Source organism: Melozone crissalis, unplaced genomic scaffold (genome assembly GCF_028551555.1).
Source record: "Melozone crissalis strain CALT ecotype California unplaced genomic scaffold, PUWL_Pcris_2 ptg000012l_1, whole genome shotgun sequence".
NCBI lineage: Eukaryota > Metazoa > Chordata > Aves > Passeriformes > Passerellidae > Melozone > Melozone crissalis.
Genome location: NW_026535790.1, coordinates 2,313,428 through 2,332,312, shown reverse-complemented (window position 1 = coordinate 2,332,312; position 18,885 = coordinate 2,313,428). Strand labels below are relative to the sequence as shown.

The window sequence follows — 18,885 nt, the reverse complement described above, 5'->3', positions numbered from 1 at the left end:
TGCCTGAAGGGTCAGGGCATCATTTGTACTGCAGGAAGCACCCAGGGGCCTTTGGGGAGCTCGGCACCTGGGTTATGTGCAGGAGCAGGTGGAAAGTCCTGGTGCAGCCCTGGAGCTCTGGCTCCCTCCCATCACTGTGCCTGGGCACTGTCACCAGAGCCATCGGCTCCTGAGCCCACCATGAATGACAGAGCCCACTGCAGCCATCCCACCCTGCTCTCCACTGCATCCCTCCCTTCCCAAGGGCTTCCAGCCCCTTCTGCAGCCAGAGCCCCCAAGCCACAGGAAACCTCTAATAAGAGGCTGTTTGAACTTGACGTCAGGGCTTGAATTCTCTCCTTATTTCCTAATCACTGTTATTTGCTGAGTTGTGCAGATCCAGCTGCCCAGCCCTTGCCCTTGGTGGGTCCTTGTGCCCAAGAGCCTTTGGTCCAGCTCCCACAGGGCAGGGCAGAGCCCAGGAGCCTTCAGAGCCCAGAGACCTCACACACATAGGGGGCATGTGCCACTGCAGGGAGGGCAGGGCGCCCCTGCTGAACCCCACCAGGGTTAAGGGGACAGCCCTATTTCCCCTGGCCTCAGCTCCTGGCATCTCCCAGCCAGGGCTGGCATGGTTTGGGGGACCAAAGCTCACCCCCCTGCAGCCTGGGCAGGGCTGCCTGCAGCACATCCAGAGGGGACATACCTGGGAGGCAGCTGGGCCTGCTCGGGGGTCAAAGATCCTCAGTTTCTTGTCCTGGTGAGATAAAAGAAAACAGAGGAGGGTTAAGGACCTTGGGGCCAGCGGGATGTCAGGATGCAAAAGGCAGAAGGCTGGAGCGAGCAGCCCTCCCCTTCCTGCCCATCACTCTCCTGCCTGCAGTGCCTATCCCTGTGGATGGCTTGCACTGTGTCCTCCCACATCGTGGGCAGGGGGCACCCCCAGAACCCCAACACACTCAAAACTGCTCCCAGAAAAGGAAGGAGCCTCCCAAGCAGGGCCAGGGCTGGAGCCTGACCCTCAGATGCCATCCTGACAGTGCTGCGGGAGAACGAGCCCCTTCCTGCCTGGCACCCCTCTGCCAAACGGGCAGGGCACAGAGGCAGGGCAGCGAGGGGGTGCCCAGGTGCCGGGGTGCTGTTTGGGGAGCACGCATTGTGCCAGCCACAGCCACAGGGGCAGATCCACCCCCAGCCAGAGCCACAGGGGCAGATCCACAGCCCAGCCCGCACGGCTTGGGCTTGCACCCCCTGTGCCCAGCTCGCACATGGGCACGGGGCTCCATCCATGCGCTGGGACTCCGGCTCATCCCTGCACGCCAGGCCGGGCTCCGGCTCCTCCCGCGTACCCTTCGCTCTCCCTCCCTCCCCAGCTCTGGGGCTGGGGCTGTGCGCTCAGAGCGGCCTGCTGAGCCTCCGGCACGGCCTGGGGAGGCTTGTGGCTTGCACACTGCCCTTGCACACTCCCCTCGCACACTGCCCTTACACACTGCCCCCGCACACTCCTTGCACGCCCGCCCCGCCGCCGTTCCCGGCGCGTCCCGCAGCGAGCGGCCGGCGCCATCTAGCGCTGCTCCCGTCCCGCCTCCCCGCGGGCTCGCTGACCCCGCTCCTGCCCCTCTCCACACCAAAACTTCCCGTCCCTCCACGCTCCCCGTGCCTGCAAGTGTTCCAGGCCAGACTGGGTGGAGCTCCGAGCACCCCGGGCTAAGGTAAGGTGTCCCTGAACGAGACGAGCTTTAAGGTCCCTTCCAACCCAAGCCATTGTGGGATCCTGTGGAACGGGTGCCCCCCAGGATCAGGGTGCATCCAGCCCATCCCTGCCGTGCCACCCCGAGGTGCCCCCTGGCACTGCTCACCTTGCAGGAGGTGCCCAGGAGGTGCCCATCTCGCTTCCAGGTCAGGCTCTGCAGCTGGTCCCCGTGGGAATCCAGGACTGTGGGGATAAAGCACAGTCAGGGCCAGGATCAAGCAGGGTCCCCCCTGCAGGCAGGGCAGGAGCCATCACTCTCCTAGCCAGAATATTTCCCAGGAGAAATGATGTGGGTGGCAGCAGGATGCAGTGGGACACTGCTGTGTCTGTGCAGGGAGCGTTCATTCCTGTGCTGCTGGCAGCTGTAAACAAAGAGCAGGAGCACTGGGAAAGCCACAGAGCCATGCTGCCACCCATCTCCTCTCCCCCTCAGGGTGGCTGAGGTCTGGGCCAGGCTGGTCAGCAAGCACCCACATCCACCCATGCCCTGGGCATGCAGAGAGGGGGACCTGTCACCCAGGGGATCCCCAGCAGAGCTCCTGTGGACACTTGGGCAGCACCAGAGTGTTTCACACCTCTGCATCAGAGTGCAGGGGCACAAGGGGCTGTGGTGCCCTGCCTAAAAAGCCACCTGAGCTGCCTGTTTGGTGACACTGAGGTCAGGCCTCGAGCCCAGGCACTGGCATGGTGAGGACACATGGAACAGACACACAAGGAGGACACAAGGGGAGGACACACGGTGAGGACACACGGGGAAGACACACAGGAGGACACAAGGGGAGGACACATGGGGAGAGACACACTGGAGGACACGTGTCATGGGCAGTCACAGCCCTGCCTACCTGTCAGGGGCTGCTGCTGGCCCAGGTCCCACACAGTGACTCTCTTCCCTGCACCACTGGCCAGGACAGCGTCTGCCGTGGGGTGGAACTGCAGAGTGTCCACTGGAGCCCCCCCGGGCCCCAGGGTCAGCCCTGCGCCACTGGGAATGTCCTGGCCACCCTCGGGGAGGCGCCACACCTTCACCTGCAGCCCCAGGAGAGAGGGGGATCAGTGCCAGGGCAGGTGAGCAGGACCCTGGCCCGCCTGGGCTCGCTGCTTGCCCAGGGTTTGGTCCCTGAGGTCCCTGAGCATTCCCAGGTGATTGCAGTTTGGTGGGATGAGCTCCCAGATGGGAGGAGGCTGATCCTTGACCATGTGCTCTGTCCCCCTCCCTGGGGATGTCCCACTCTGCTCTCCCAAAGCTGGCACCCTCCACCCCATGCTCCTCTCACTCCCATCACTCCAGCCCTGCAGTGACTCCCAGAGACACCCTGGAGGTCACAAGGTGTCTGTCCCCCCTGTCACTGAGCACTCACCGTCTCATCAGCAGAGCCTGTGGCCAGCAGGAGCTGATCAAAGGGGGAGAAGTCAAAGTCTGTGACCACATCTGGAAGGAGAATGGTAGAAATTTGTCTCCACCTTCCCCTGCAGACAGTGTGTCTGTCCCTCTGCTCTTCCCAGCCTGATTCCTTCCCTACACACTCAGCAGTGGGGGGCAGTTTCAGCCCTATCCAGGTGTTTTAGAGCTTTGCTGTGAGTGCCTGACCCCCTCCACTCTGTCCCTCAGGGCCTTGCACCCCTTTGGCAGGGGTAGGAACCCTGGAGGGGCATCCCCCTGTCTGATCCATGCACTGACACCCCCACAGGGCACAGGGCACAGCAGGGACAGCCCCAGGGTGTCTGTGCCATGTCCTGCTGGAGCCACGCTGGTGACAAGGCTCCTTTGTCACCCCGGGCTGGCATGCCAGCGGCAGGGATGCTCCGGCCCGGCGGGAGGAGGGCTGGCACCAGCAGCAGCAGCAGCAGCCCCTCGGATGCATTTGGCACGCTCAGAAAAGTAGGTCACTGTGTACTTTTCTGCTTCCAGGAGACAGGCCCCGGAGGCATGAAGAGCAGGCAGCTCGCTCGGCTGTATCCACCCGGGAGGAGAGAAAATCCATTCCTGCCACGGGAGGAGGCATTGCTCCAGCACAGCCGCTTCAAAGGATCCTGCTGATCCCATTAGGAAGCCGTGGGATGGCGCTGCCTCCCGTGCGCCCCTCTGGCATCCCCAGGGAGCAGAAGAACTCACACTGCCTGCTTTTCCAGCCCGAGGGAGCTCCGGGTGCCAGGGGCTGGGGTGGCACGGGCTGGGCACCCTCCTGGTGCCAAGGCTCACACACAGGGAGGCAGTGCTGGAACCAGCCCCCATCTTGCTGCTCTGGTGTAATTCTGGGGAAATGGGTGCTCAGTGACCCTCAGGCTGCCACTGCTGCTCCAACACCATGAGAGGGGCACCCTGAGGTGGCACCACCGCTCCCTGTGCCCACCAGAGTGTTTCACAGCCCTGCTCCTCTGCCACAGTGATGCTGCCACTGCCTCTTCCCTGCCACACTCACTGCCCACATCAGAGCTGCTGGTCCAGCCTGTTCCTCCTGCCTCTGAAGGTGGTGATGCCCCAGTGATGCCAGCTCCAGCCTGGCACTGGGTGTACTGGGAATTTCAGGGTGTGCTATGAGTAATGTGGAAAGGCTGGGCTGGAAGGGGGAGAGGAAGAGCTACGTGTTCAGGTCTCACTGCAGCCTGAGAGATGAAGGAACAGGGATTGATTCCAGCCTAGCAGAGCCCCTTAGTGCGTCACCCTGCCCCCAGGTGATGGTCCCTGGCAGGTCCCCATGTCCCTTGCCTGGCAGACAGCCCACCACAGCCTGCCAGGCTTGGACTCAGGCCCCAGGGCCAAACACGTCCTGTGGAGGTGGGAGGTGGCACTGACACCCACCTGAGTGGCAGCAGAGCTGAGATATGGTCCTCTTGCCCCCATCCTGGCACTCCAGGGGCACAATGCCCAGCACACCTGCAGGAGAGGGCACAGGGGCAGGTCAGGAATCCCCTCAGCCTGGTACACATGAGGGGCACCCAGCTTTGCACTGCCAGCCACGAGGTGTGGGGCTGCCAGCACTTTGGGGGATCTGAGGGAAAGCCTCCTCCACTCACCCTGGGGTTGGGGGGACTCACCCACCACCCAGACCCCTGGGACAAACCCATCCCACCCCCCAGGCAGTGCTGGGACCCCTGTGCCTCACCGGCGGCCTCGGCGCTGCAGGCGATCCAGCGGCAGCTGGCCTTGACATGGCTGCCACAGGAGGGGACAGAGCCTGCTCGGATACCACTGATCCAGGCCTGGAATACAGAGGGAAAAACCTCATCAGGGGCTGCTTGTTATGGCAGGGCTGCAGGAGCATTGGCACAGCATGGGCAGAGCCCCCAGCCCCAGAGGAGCTGCCATGCCCATGGAGAGATGGAGACTGGCAATGCCAGTGGGATTATCCCGACCTCTGGGGTGTCCCGGGGCAATGTGGCTGCTCCTGCTCCTGCCACAGAGCCCAGCCCCTCACTGGGGCTGGAGGGTGGGACACAGGAGCACCCCAGCTCCCAGACTGTGCCATCTCTGGGCTGTCCCACTGTGGGAAGCGCTCAGAGGTCTTTGCAATAAATTGGTGCCAGAGAATCTGGATGGGATAAAAGCTCTTGGGCTGTGAAGCACCACAGGGTCAAGCTGTGGCTGACTGGGGCCAATAAACACCTCCAGCAGCACACTTCTCACACGGACACACAGCCAAGGAGCTGCATTACAGCCCTAAAACCAAACTCCTACTCTGCAGTGTGTCCCAGGGCTGAGCACTGCACTCATGGGGCCCTGGGACAGCCTCCATCAGCCAGCCCCACTCCAGGCGACACAGACACCCCACCTCAAGGGGCCATGAGCTCCCTGGCACTCCCAGGGCCAAGTCCAACCCTTGACAGTGGCAATGGCAGGTGTTTTATGGCTGGCACCACGTCTGTGTGCCCACAGCAGCCCCTGGAGCTGCAGTGGGTGTCAGCAGCAGCGGATACCCCACAAACTGCACAGATACCTGGGTAGGGAAGGGAAACCACGAGCCCCAGGTTTCCTCTGCTTGCACAACTTCCGTTTGAGGCCTGACAGGGAGCACTGGCTCCTGCAGCACTTCCTCCCTTGACAGCTGTGCAGACCTGTTAACCCTTCCCCTGCCAAAGGCCGGTTTCTGTCCCCACACCCAGCATGTGGGCAGGGGGTGCACTGGGGATGGGGAATACGGCAGGAGCATGAGCAGGACCCTGAAATAAGGGCCTCACTATCTGCATCCCATCACCCTGCACTGGGCCCCCAGATGTGACAGCAGCCACATGTGGCCCCCAGCAGCCAGGAGTGCCAGCAGGATCCCTGCAGTGAGGTTTCACAGAGCTGCTCCGTGCTGACCCCACAGTTTCCCCAGACACAGGCAGCAGCCCTCAAGGCAGTGATCCTCCCTGCAGCGTGGCAGCACGGCCAGGAAAGCACATGAAACCATCCTGGCTACATCCCTGGAACAAACTGTGAGCTCTCAAGGGCCATCTGGCAGCAGAGCCCTGCAGATGCTGCCTGAAGAGCAGCATCAGATGTGATCCCTGATGTTTACACTGCGCTTCCTGATCCAGCCAGGTCGGGTGTCTCTTGTGCCTCCATAAACAGCTGCTCGGCTGGGGACACAGCACAGCTTCCCGCTGTGACACCTGAGATGGGCTTGGTGACAAGAGTTTCTTCTCCACCTGCTGCCCTACGGGGAGTGCGTGGCCTCAGTTCCAGGGATATGTTTCATGCCTGGATGGCAAAAGGCTTTTGGAAAGGCCTTGCAGAGCAGATCCTGCACACAGTGAGGGCACGCTGCCCCTCAGAGCTCCTCCACCATGGAACCAGCACCAGGACAGCAATGATGGGATGTCCCTGCCTGCAGGATGCCATGTCCTGCACAGCCACACTCCCCACTGCCAGTGACTCATCTGAACCCTGGAATTCACAAACATTCATCCCACAGAGATTTCAGTGACCAGAGCCACACGGAGGCTGGCACGCCATGGGCATGGGGGCACCGTGTCCCCTCCCACAGCTGAAGCTCAGAGGATGTTTTGGGTGCTTGCTGGATTTGTAGAGGCGTGTGAGCACAGGCCATGGGTGCGTGCAAGGACAGCTGGGCTGGGAAGTTACAGACAGGGAGTGTGTGCACACCCAAGGGCTGGGAGCAGCAGCAGCCTCACTCATGGCCACGGTGCTGAGGGGGTGCTGCGTGCAGGGTACCCAGCTCAGGGAGCCCCCAAAAGGGCTGTGTGTGCTGGTAATGCCCCCCATGTGACTCACCCAGCCCTGGTCCTGCATCTCTGCCCCTGCCCTGCCAAATCTGTAGGGACAGGGACCTGGGAGATTGCCCCAGCCCAGCTCTGTGGTTTGGGGGACAGCAGGGCAGGGCTACCCACCGTGCCAGGATGGATTGTGACACTTGGCATGACTGGGGCTGGTTATTCATGGAGCAGAGGCCAGAGCTGGGCACCACATGGCTCTGTGCTGCCCACGGGACTCCCAGAGCTGCCTGGCCCCAGCGATGCCGAGCTCCACAGCTCATGGCCAGGGAGATGGGGCTCAGTGGCACCCGTGGGGCCCTGCCCTTCCTCCGTGCCTACGGAAGCGGGGTGGCACAGCAGGGTGGCACAGAGGGGTGACACAGAGGGGTGGCAGGAGCGAGGCCCAGCGTTTCACACTCGGTGCTTGGTTCCCCGGCTGGCACAGACCAGGAGGGTGAGATACCAAACGGCAGCGGGCAGCAGGGACCGGGGATGCACCGTGTGCCAGCCGTGCCCAGCGGCAGGAGGGCAGCAGGCACCGCAGGACGGGCACCCCATGCCAGCCAGGGGGGCTGCACCGACCCAGGATAGGGCTGGGGCTCCCCTCCAGCCCCACCTGCGGAGCGCCCCAGGGCCGGGATGCTCCGCCGACACCGGCATGAGCAGCACCGGGTGCCAAGGAGGGGCCGCCCGGGCAGCGCACCCGCACCGCGGCCGGGAGCCCCGGGCACGGCCCCGCCGCACCGGGGATGCCGCGGGGCCCGGACCGCGCCCTGCCGGTGCCGCGGGGCGGGGCCGGCCCTGCCCCGTGCCCGTCCCTGCCCGCCCGCAGCCCCGGCCCCGCCGCCCCCGCCATCCCCCGGTACCGGCGGGTCCCGCAGCGCTCACCTCCCTGCGGGGCAGCCGCGCCTCGGTGTGCCGGAACTTGGACGCCTTGAAGCGGTTCATGGTGCTCCGGCTGTACCGCTCCGAGCCGTGCCCAGCCCTGCCCGGCCCGGCCCGGCTCGGCCCCGCCGCTCCGCCCGCCCCGAGCCCCGCCCCGGACCGGCTCCGCCCCTGGGCCGGCCCCGCCGGACTCCCCACGTGTGTCCCGTCTGCCCGTGTGTCCGCTGTCACCGTGAGCGGGGCACAGACCCCAGCCCTGGCTGCTCGGATCCCCGCCAGAGCCTCCAACCCCGGCACCGGAGCCAGCCCTGGGGTGACTGAGCCGCGGTCCGGGGATCCCGGCCCCTTCCCCCGAGGCTCTCTGTGCCCCCGGCTGGTACCCAGCTCTCCTCCCGCACAAGGGCAGCGGTTCCGTCGGGCTCTGGCCAGGAGGACGGGAGGTTTGCAGTGCCGTGGGCCCGGCGTGATCGTCTCCTCCTCGGCCGGCAGCCGGCGGTGAACAGAGACCTTCGTGTGCTCACGGCTGCGGGGAGGGAGGAGGAGGAGGGAGCGCTGGATGTCAGCCCGCTGAGCCCTGTGGAGCCCGGGTGTGACCCCCACCGCTGGAGGCCAGGCCTCCTGCCCTGCTTTGACCCGGGCTAGGACAGCGGGGACAGGGCCCGTGTGGGCAGCGGGAGCGGCGCGGCCCCGTCCCCGCTCAGCCCGGCGGGGCCTCCCCCGCGCCGCAGCCCCGAGCCTGTGCTGAGCAGCGCTCGGAGGCGCCAGCCCCGGTGCCGAGGGCGGGAGACAGACGCGCCTGGCACGAATCGTGCTCCCCCTCTGCAGAGTAAAGCTGCTGTGCTGCCTGCCGTGGGTGCCGTGCCAGGCTGCTGTGCCGCGGGAGCGTGGGCGTGTGGCACTGCACCCGCTGCGCTTTCAGAGCCTTTATTCCATCCTGAGAGATATGTCACCCGCTAGGGGAGAGGAAGAGGGCTGAGCAGAGGGCAGGGTTCGGACCCGCCGCACGAGGCTGTCACGGGGCAGTGCCCGGCTGTCCCGGCCGTGTCCCCGCGCGCTCCCTGCCCGGCGCCCCCGGGCCCCGCCACCGCTCCGCTCCCCCCCCGCCCGCCGCCATCCCCGCGGCCCCGCCGAGTCCCGCGCATGCGTAACCACGGCGCAGCCACGGCCGCTGCCCCGTGCGCATGCGCGGCCCGTCCCCGCCGAAGGGTGCGCAGGCGCAGCGCCGCGCGCGGGCCAAGATGGCGGCCGGGAGCGCGTCGCGCTGGGTCGGGGCGGCCGCGGGGCGCGGGGCGGGGAACGCGCGGCCGCCGCTGCTGCTGCTGCTCCGCGGGCTCCGCGCCCCGCCCGCCCGCGCCCCGCGCCGCCTCCTGCTGCTCCGTGCCGGGCTCTGCGCCGCCGGTGAGCGCGCCGGGGCCGGGCGGGCCGGGCCGGGACGGTGGGGCGCGAGTCTTTTCCCCCGGCCGTGTCCCTTCCTCCAGCCGGCCCGGCCCTGCCCTCACGGCGGCTCCTCTCCCTCCTCTCCCGCAGGGACGAAACACGCTGCCGCCGTCGCCTCCGCCGCCTTCCACAGCAGCGCGGCCCGCGCCAAGGAGGATTATTACCAGGTGCTGGGGGTGCCCCGCACCGCCACGCAGAAGGAGATCAAGAAGGCCTATTACCAGGTGCGGCGGGGCCCCAGCGCTGCCCCTCCGCCGGGGCACGGAACGAATCCAGCCCCGTGCTCGGAACCGCTGCAGACAACGGGAGGAGGCACTGGGGAAGCTCAGCACATGGCCTTGGGGATCGCTTCCAAACCATGGACTGTCTGTGCTGTCATTGCTTGTCTCCTTCCAGAAGGATCTGAGATTGCTCAGGAGATCAGCAGCAGATCCTGTAGTTCCTGATTTTGGGCTGATAAATGAAAATTAAGGGGTTTTAGTTCCTGGGAATGCAGCCAGTGAATGCCAGGCTCTGCCTGGTGTGTTTTATCCTGGCATGTGAGATATGCTTAAGTAAATAACTCCTGCCTGTCCCTAAGAGTTGGCTTTTGCTTTTTAGTTGGCAAAGAAATACCACCCTGACACAAACAAGGACGACCCCAAAGCGAAGGAGAAGTTCTCTCAGCTGGCAGAAGCCTACGAGGTAATAGCAGGATTTTGTTGTGATGAGAAGGAGGAAAGACTAGAGCGTGGATGAGGGCAAACATTTCCTGTAAAACCATGGCTGGTTTTTGATGCACTTCAATCTGGGCCATCTCTGTCCCAAGAAATTCCTTGGTCCAAGTATCTGATTTAGCTGCTTTGAGCTTTTTCAGTTTTCCCCTTCCTTAGCAGTGACTGGCACGGATGTCATTTCCATGGAATTATTGTCAGTTTAAATAATCAAAGAAAAAACCTGTCAGCAGGGTTTTGAGGCAGAGGGACTTTCACTGTGCTCCCCCCAACCCTGTTTTTTGATTCCAGCTGATATAACAATGATCAGCTGTTTAATAGAAATTATTTCTGCTTTTTATAAATGAGCAAGATCTTGTCATTTTTCGGGTGAATCCGAAAGCCAAGAATCACCAGGGAAGCAGCAGCTTGTCCCTCACTCCCGAAGTGCTGAGAGCTGGGTGAGACCTTGATGGAGGGTGTGAGCCCGGAGCCAGGGATTCTCCTGGCTCCTGCAGTGCCCGTTCTTGCCCGCAGGTGCTGAGTGACGAGGTGAAGAGGAAGCAGTACGATGCCTACGGCACCGCGAGCTTCGAGGCCGGCGCCGCTGGGGCCGGGGCCGGTGCGGGGCGGCAGTACTGGAGCAGCGGCCCCTCCATCGACCCCGAGGAGCTCTTCAGGAAGATCTTCGGGGAGTTCTCAGGATCCCCTTTCGGCGATTTTCAGAGTGTTTTTGACCAGCCACAGGAGGTAGGAGGTGCCTTTATTTAGGAATGAAATGAGAAAGTCAAAGCAGTGTTTCTCTGCAGCTTCTGTCACAGAGCGCTGTGGGAGCTTCAGCAAGGAGTTGTTTCTGGGGATGTCAGTGTGTGACTGTCCCATGGCATGGGCAGAGTCTCATAGTTTAGCTAAGCTGTGCAGGAACACACCCCACAGCTCCAGACAGAATGTTTTTTCTGGGCTTTTTCAGAATATTTTTTCAGAGCTACTTCTCTGGGGTTTGCTGACACCACCCAGTACTGCCAAGCGGTTCCATTGCTGGAGAGGCATAGTGTCTGCTGCAGCTTATTTACCTATGCCTGCTTTGATCAGTAATGGTAAAACCCACAAAATACCTTGTAACTATAAACCAGGCCTTCCAGCAATATGTTTGGCTGCTTAATTGGCCTAATTTTGCAACTTAATTAGCTTCATGTTGCAGTGAGGCCCATAATAAAATCTGTCTTGTTCTTTGTGTTGCAGCTAAATGCTCCTTTAAGTGTTGATGGTTCATGTGTTGTCTTCAGAAATGTTTGGTGTTTGGTACTCCTGGTTTTACTAAAAATGACATTTTTCATATGAGGAGAATTTCCTCTTTTGATCAGTCATCTTTACTGAGAATTTCTGTTTTAAGCATTTAAATGTTTGGTATTTAGCCTGAACTGTTCTCAGTCTCTTTAAGACTCTATCACACCTCAGTCATGGCTCTATATCCATGTTTCCTGTGCAGTACATCATGGATTTGACATTCACCCAAGCTGCAAAAGGTGTCAACAAGGAGATTGTGGTGAACATCCAGGACTCCTGTGTGCGCTGTGATGGCAAAGGACACGAACCTGGCACCAAAGCTCAGCGCTGTCACTACTGCAATGGCACGGGCATGGTAAGTGCTGAGCAGACACCACCTCTGTGCTTTCCCTCCCTGGGGAGAGTCACTTCATTCCATGGGGAAACATTCTCACCACGCTCATCAGCTTATCTCAGGCAAAGCTGAGTTCATGTCAGCTTGATGCTAATAGGCACTAGGAAGATTTTCTTTGTGTAAAGTGCTGTGCCCAGCTGAAAGCATGAGCCTTCAGGCTGGATCCTCTGCTGCTGCACATCCCACAAACCATATGAATATAATGTAACTCTGAATGTAATGTATATGTATGTACTCTGAATGTAATGTATATGTATGAATGAATATAACATAGCTCTGAAATTCCTCAGGCAATAAATGGGTATCTTTTGATTTGAGGGGTGGAGGAAGGTGGTGAAAACCCAAGGGTAATCATAAAATAAGAAGATGCAGGTAATGATGGAGCTGCAGGCTTTGGTTACCACGCAGCTGATTCCTTGTGTGCTTCAGTGCTTCAGTCCAGGGCTTAGTCACCATGAGGTTTCCTTGGACACTGGCAGTAATCCATGTAAATGGATTGTCCTTGGATTCATCAGAACACAGACGTTTGTAGCACTGTAAGGAGCTTTGTTCCTCCTTGTACATCAAAGCCCAGACTTTGAGGGTGTTTCTGTGTTTCCCTTGCCCTCAGCACCTGACACTGGGAGTAGTGGTGCTGTTCAGTGGAAATCAGCATGTGATGGCGAGCGGATTTCAGAGCCAGTGTCTGAAGGGTATCTGTGTCCTGACAGGGTGTGTGTGTGATCAGAGCTCAGAGGTGCTGTGTGAGAAGCCCCATGTGAGCACTCCTCATTTCCCAAGGTGTGTTTGCTCTCCCCAGGAGACGATGAACACGGGCCCGTTCGTGATGCGCTCCACATGCCGGCGCTGCGGCGGCCGCGGCTCCATCATCACCACGCCCTGCGTCGTGTGCCGGGGCACGGGGCAGACCAAGCAGAAGAAGACAGTGATGGTTCCTGTGCCAGCTGGTCAGTGTTGTACCTGTCTGCTGCTCTCTCTTAAAGAGCTGTAGTTATTTACTGCCACTGCTAGGTGCAAATGGGGGAGCAGGGCAAGACCTTTTTTAAAGCAAAGCAAGTCGAGAGCTCGGCAATGACAAGGGCCAGTGATGAGATGGACCTTCTGGCCATGGATATGAGTGTTTGCTCTGCCCTTCCTCAGCTTTGGTTCTTGCCTGGGTAATCCTAGGCAGGTTTTGAAGAGTGAATCTCCAAAGGTTTTGTTGCCATGGGTGTGCTGATTGCCTTCCTCACCAGAGGGGAGAATTCAGTGGTGGGACTAAGACTTGATTCTTTGAGACCACCCTGGGTGAGCAGCCTGTAATTTTCCTGCAGCTTGTGGAGGCTGCAGTGTTCCTTAATCCAGTGCATTTCTATACAAAATTCTGTAGATACTGAAGTAACAAACATGTTGGGGGCATAGGGATCACCTCAGAGGTACAAACATGTGCTGACCCCTCCTGCTTTGGGCTGTGGTAGCCAGCTCTTGGGATTGGCAAGAGTTGTAGGCATCCATGTCATAACCCAAGGTCACATTCCCTCCTGTTCTGATTGCAGGTGTTGAGGATGGGCAGACAGTTCGGATGCCTGTGGGGAAGAAAGAAATTTTCATTACGTTCAGGGTATGTATCCCAAGCTGGTTTATGATGTAAGTTGGTTGTTCCCTTCTCAACTGCCTGGGAAAGGACTGCAGAATGGGCAGAGGAGGAAGAGCCAGTGATCCTTTGGAACAGCTGAGGTAACATGATCCCTGTGAACTTTGTGGGACAGCAGGAGATCTGCATTGTAGCAAGGAGGGTAACTTTGAATCTGTTCATAAAGAATCGCTGCTTGTTCCAGGACCAGGCCCTTAGGATAGGGTGAATCAAAATGCAGAGTAGGCTTTTCATGCCTCCAGTTTTTGACTTGGAAATGTGAGGAAGCTGCCTGCTGGCAGGGGTGGCAGAGCTGAGGAGAGCTGTGGGAGGTGCTGCAGGAGGCTGCCTGGTGAAGTGTCCCTCTGCAGATCCACCTTCAGGGCTGCTGTGCACCTGTGCTGTTGCTGGGTGTCCTCTCCTGCCACACACATCCCTGTTGAGGAGAAAATTTTTTTCATCACCTCTTTCATGGTGCAAGAGGGTTTAATTCTGTTCCAGCTTGTGAGGCCACTGCAAAGGTGGTTCATTTCCTTCTCACTTTTGGCTTTCCCCTGTTCAGAGTGCTGACATAGTGACATAGATAAACTAACAGCAGGATTAGGGAGGGAGTTCCTGAGGCAGGAAGCAGGGATCCTTCCAATCCTTTGGCTAATTCTGTTATGTTGAGATCTGTATTTTACTGGGACACCAAATATTAACTCACAGTTCTTAGCCATGCAGTTTGGGATGCTGTATTTTTTCCTGAGACTCTTGGGAGCAGTTTAGCAGGAGAACATGGTGTGCTCACTGCATTTTGGGACTTTGCTGCCCTGCAGGTTCAGAAGAGCTCTGTGTTCCGACGAAACGGAGCCGATATCCACTCGGATCTCCCCATCTCCATAGCCCAGGCTGTGCTGGGAGGCACTGCCCGGTGTCAGGGCTTGTATGAGACAATCAACATCACGGTGAGTGCCACTGCTCTGGGCATGGGGCACTGCAAAGGTGGGCAAAATCTCCCAAGTCTGCCAGTATTTCGTTTCAGGCTCCTTCAGGATTGAGCCTTGGGTAGTTTGTGACCTGCCTGGTCACAGCTTCTTTCCTGTTGCTGTGTAGGGACAGGGAAAGAAAGAGATTGCTGGACAAACCCCAAACTACAGGGCTACAGGCTGTGTCAGGTTCTTTACTGATTCCTACAAAAGCTTTTCCATCCTTACTGGCTTAGCTTTGGGATGTGTCCATTGCATATGAGAACTCTCCTATCCTACTTTAGAGCTTGTTGAAGAAGCAGATAATTTTTATAGCTGTGTAATTATTATCTAAATGTTTAATTAGAGTAATAAATGTAACACCTTTGTGTTTATAGATACCCCCTGGTATCCAGCCAGACCAGAGGATTCGAATGAGTGGGAAAGGCATTCCCAAGGTCAACAGCTATGGCTACGGAGACCACTACATCCACATAAAGATAAAAGTTCCTCAGTAAGTAGAGCTAAAACAAGTTTCTGTGAAATCTTAAGAATTTTTCACAAAAAATGTTGTTTAATAGTTGTGAAAATTCCATGAGGTGAAATGCAGTGGGCTCTATGTCCCCTCTTCCACTGGGGATCGTTCCTTACAGATGGCTCATTTAAAGAGCACATGGATTCCTGGTGTATTCATACACAATGTGCTCCAGTCCCTGCCCCCCGTGGGTGCTGCTGGGGGGTTTGGGAGGCTGTGGAGGCCCAGGCCATCCCTGAGCCCGTGTCCTGGTGCCACAGGAGGCTGACGGATCGCCAGCGAGCCTTAATGATGAGCTACGCCGAGGACGAGGCCGACGTGGAGGGCACCGTGAACGGGGTCACCAACACAGCCTCAGGTGAGCAGGGACACTGCTGCCCCTTCCTGGGCAGCTGCTGTGGGAGTGCAGAGTGTTCCCTGGGCAGCGGGGTGAACCTGTGTGGCAGCACAGCCTGGTTAACAGAAGCAGTTCTGCTGTGATATTAACAGGCTGTAGCACTCAGCAGGGAGGCAGCCTCTTCCCAGGAAGCTCTGTTCCAGTACTTACTGGGCAAATGTGTGAACAGAGAGCAGGCACTGAGTACTCCAGGGTGCAGACAAGCTGTGCTGATGAATGCCTCCTGCTCCCTGCTTCCCCTGTGCCAGGACTTGCCTTGAGGCAGGAAAGCAAATGTGCTTCAAGCAAATTTCCTGTGTGATCCCAATCCAGTGTGCTTGTGAGCACAGCAGGGCTGCTTCTGGAATGCTGACAGCGGTTTCTGTTGGGCTGAGCTCTGGGTGTGTGGGGAAACCTGGGCTGGGAGTGTTCATTGGTGGCAGTGGCAGCTCTGATCAGTGGACAGGGTCCAGCATGATGGAGGGGTGAAGGCAGCTGGGAGCTTTGTGGAGCTGCTCTCCAGCTCCAGATGGAAAACTGGGATTCAGCAAGTGTGTTCTAAGTTTCAGGGATGAGGTGCTTGGAAGAGGCAGCAGCTAAAGGCACAACACATGGTAACATAGCAAGGAAGGAGCTTTGTCTCTCACTACTGGAAAGCAGTTTTTTCTTTGCTTAATTGAAACAATTAACTTCTTAAAGCCTGTTGGATTTTGGTTTTGATTTGAAACCAAACAGGGCATTTATGACTAGGCAAAGGTGAGAGCCTTTTGGAGCTGCTGAATGATCCCAGGATCTGCCAAAGTGTGAGGAATATACCCTTAAGTGCAGGATCTGCCAAATACTTCCCAGTGTTCTGTTTTATGGTAATTATACATACAGAAAATATGTCTTTCCTATATTACAGTCAGCCCTGGGGGAAGGGCAGAGAGCTCTGAGCACTAAATTTCCATTCCATCTTTTTAAAGGCATTTGTGTGCCACAGAGCAAAAATAATCTTTTCAAACTAATTTTTTAAAAAGCAAACCTGCCAGTTTTTACCATGATGAAGCAGCAAGGTGAGTTAAAACAACGCCAGTAGGTTGCAGTGTGGAGACAGGCTGTGCTGAGGGAGGCGTGTCCTGCCTCGGGATTTCATCCCATTGCATCAGTCCGAGCTCGGGGAGGCTGGGGAGCACCAGGCTCCGAGTTCTCTGTGCACAAAGAAAGCTCAAGGGGGCGTTTAGATCTTGTTGTTGATGGTTTTACTGTAGAAAAAAGCAGATTAGCAAATAGGTCTCCTTTGTTCTCATTTATAGCCACTTCAGAAGGACAAACATTCTCAGGAGCTGTTCATACAGGACAATTTTAATATTCCTTATCTGGGCAGTCAGTCTGAAATACTTGCAACCTTTTTCACTTGAGTTAATTTTCTGCTTGATACTGTCTGAGCATTGCTTGCAGTGACTCAAATCAACCTCCTGGTGTGGTTTTGCACTGCTTTGCAAGGACACAACCTTGAAACTGGCAGAACCTGTTTCAGGGACCACCAGCATAGATCTTTTAACCCTGGAAAGTCCTGGCTGGCTGTGATTGAGTTCACCACCAAGTACTTGTTTCCAAAGCCTATGGGGTGCCTGACTCAATTGTGCAGCACGAGAATTCCCTTGCCAGTTGGAGGGCTGGGGAGAGGGGAAGGGAGCAGCTCAGCATGTGAGCTCATGGTTGGCTTTTCCACTCCTGGGATCCAGGCTCTCCAGTGCTTCCACTGCAAGGGCTCCAGTCCTGTGTCTTGCTGCCAGGTGCAGCCCTGGACAGGAGGGAGCAGCACAAGCAGCTGCTTTCTCCTGGCCATTCCCTGTCCAAAAGAGCCCCCTGGTCCTGCTGGGAGATGTGTCTGACTGCAGCCCTTTGCTGTTTGTGTCCAGGTGGCAGGGCCACGGCTAGCGCTGACGCAGGCGGGGATAGGCCTGAGGCTCAGGAGAACAAGGAGGGATTCCTTTCCAAACTTAAGAAAATGTTTACCTCCTGACACCCCATCCGAGGTAGGAGGTCTCTTGTGTTTCACTGTTGTCTTTCCCCCACACTGAGCACTTCTTGGGAGGTGGAAGCACAATAGCACAGCGCTGCTTCTCACTTAGCCTCAGGCCTTTCAGCCCTAGCTGTCCCCTGGGACCTGGAGCAACAAGCCAGGGATTAAAGTGCATTGTTGCTGCAGCAAAGAGCAGCACAGATGCTGGGTGCATGCTTGGGAAGGTGGCTGGCCTCCCCTGCAGCTCTGCTGCTGGACCTGTGCCCAGTTCCAAGCACTGAGTGTGTTCCCATGAGCTGGTCCCACTGGGACCAGGTTCTGCCACACAAATCTGGGCTGCAGAGCTGGTGCTGGCACACTGGGGCTGGATTCACCCCTGCCATGGGCTTACAGCACCAGGAGGAGCCAGCCTTTGTCACAGAGCACAGCAAAGCCCACCATGCATCACTGCAGTGCAACTCCAGTGCTTCAGCTGGTGCTGACCTCTTATGAGGGAGCACCAAGACTTGGAATCATCTATGTCAGACACAGTCTGGGATTCCAGGGGCTCAGCTGTGCATCTTTGCAGGCTTCAAACTGGCTCTGCTGTAGGGGTGACAGTGTGACAGCAGGCCAGGAGGGGAGGTGCTCCCAGAGTGGGCTGTGTGCTGATACAGCCAGGAAATTGTAACCTTCCTCTCTCTCCAACTGCAGGAAAGCGTTCTACTGGGAACTAGGAGCCAGCAGCAGCAGGTCATCCGTGCAGTTGGGGGTGAATCTTTGTGGCAGCCAGGCTCTGGAGAACACAGGATGTCAGTCAGCAGCACAGCAAGAATCCCAGCTGGAGAGGCCATGGACCACCGAGGCACCAACACAAACCCCACCCACTGTCCCAATAAATGGCAGTGAAGGAAAAAAACAGCTTAGCAAGTGTGGCTCTCTGGAGGCTGCTCCACAACCCTACTGCTGCTGGAAGCTTATTTGGTAAAAGCTAAAGTTGAAGTATTATTTAGAATCCAAACCAGAGGAAATGTGAAATAAATAGTCCAGCACAGAGCAGCAGTTTGCTGTATGGAGGCCAAGCCCACCAGCTGCTCACTCAGGTGCCCTTTGGAATGCCAGGTGTGCTTGGTGAACTCTCCAGGAGACTTAGTGGATCAGGAAGGTCTAACCTTGTCTTCATGACAGCCCTGCACAGCTCCAAGTGGAATCTCCCTGTGGCTGGGTGTTGTCTGAGCCCAGCTGGCCTGGCTCCCTCACAGCCCTGGGCTTTCTCTATCCTGCTGATTGCCTGAACAGAGCAGTGATGGAATCTGCACTTTGCCTCAAGTTTATCCCCCAAATAACAAAGTTACCACACAACTGCTGTTGCTTCTGGACTGGTGCAAGTCGATCACTGAACCCTTTGCCAGCTGGGGACAAAAATCTTTTATTACTTTAGTGCAACACCCGTAGCGTAAAGGATTGGTCAAAGCATCGTTGTTTTACTTGTGTGAGAGTGCAAGTGAGGTGGATCACTCCTTCCACATGGAGCTGAGCTCTTGCAGTGAGTATTCCATGGTTACTGTAGCCTGCTGTGTTTGTGATACTGTGCAGGTACCATCAGCCACATACTAATCAGTTCAACACCAGTTCAGCAGGGACATGCTGTAGTCTTGCCCTTCTTAATTTGCTGAAATAAAGCACGCGTTGCCTCCTGATTAAACTTCTGTAAAGTGATTCTGTACCCATGTAAATAAGATGGACTTCATAAAGATATTTAACACGTGCTGTGCCTTGCTGCCTTGTCTACTCTTCCACCTGCT

General features: G+C 57.7%; 2 protein-coding genes across 3 annotated transcripts in view; one reads left to right on the top strand and one right to left on the bottom strand.

Annotated features, from left to right (window-relative positions):
- The window catches only part of LOC128933654 (mitochondrial import inner membrane translocase subunit TIM16-like), a 39,467-nt gene extending 31,545 nt beyond the window's left edge, over nt 1-7,922 (bottom strand). For both annotated transcript variants that reach the window (XM_054270653.1, XM_054270650.1), the window contains exons 1-7: nt 7,817-7,922; nt 4,837-4,933; nt 4,533-4,607; nt 3,091-3,161; nt 2,575-2,758; nt 1,839-1,915; nt 686-736 (exon numbers count right to left, since the gene is read on the bottom strand). In XM_054270653.1, coding sequence (XP_054126628.1) covers nt 686-736; nt 1,839-1,915; nt 2,575-2,758; nt 3,091-3,161; nt 4,533-4,607; nt 4,837-4,933; nt 7,817-7,876 — 615 coding nt within the window. In that variant the 5' untranslated portion in view covers nt 7,877-7,922. The remainder of the gene's footprint in view (nt 1-685; nt 737-1,838; nt 1,916-2,574; nt 2,759-3,090; nt 3,162-4,532; nt 4,608-4,836; nt 4,934-7,816) is intronic.
- Nucleotides 7,923-8,994: 1,072 nt separating this feature from the next.
- On the top strand, nt 8,995-18,848 carry DNAJA3 (DnaJ heat shock protein family (Hsp40) member A3). Its single transcript, XM_054271161.1, has 12 exons — nt 8,995-9,211; nt 9,341-9,474; nt 9,851-9,934; nt 10,480-10,692; nt 11,432-11,584; nt 12,423-12,570; nt 13,159-13,223; nt 14,054-14,182; nt 14,581-14,696; nt 14,978-15,075; nt 16,998-17,114; nt 17,795-18,848. Exons 1-11 carry the CDS (start codon nt 8,995-8,997, stop codon nt 17,099-17,101), a joined length of 1,461 nt encoding a protein of 486 aa, XP_054127136.1. The 3' UTR covers nt 17,102-17,114; nt 17,795-18,848.
- Nucleotides 18,849-18,885: the final 37 nt, after the last annotated feature.

Bases quoted from the DNA above. Each gene is read 5' to 3' on its own strand.
- DNAJA3 (XM_054271161.1), top strand. From the start codon at position 8,995: ATGCGCGGCCCGTCCCCGCCGAAGGGTGCGCAGGCGCAGCGCCGCGCG. The intron at 9,475-9,850 runs GTGCGGCGGGGC...TTTGCTTTTTAG, and splicing joins TCAAGAAGGCCTATTACCAG to TTGGCAAAGAAATACCACCC. The intron at 15,076-16,997 runs GTGAGCAGGGAC...GTTTGTGTCCAG, and splicing joins GGTCACCAACACAGCCTCAG to GTGGCAGGGCCACGGCTAGC.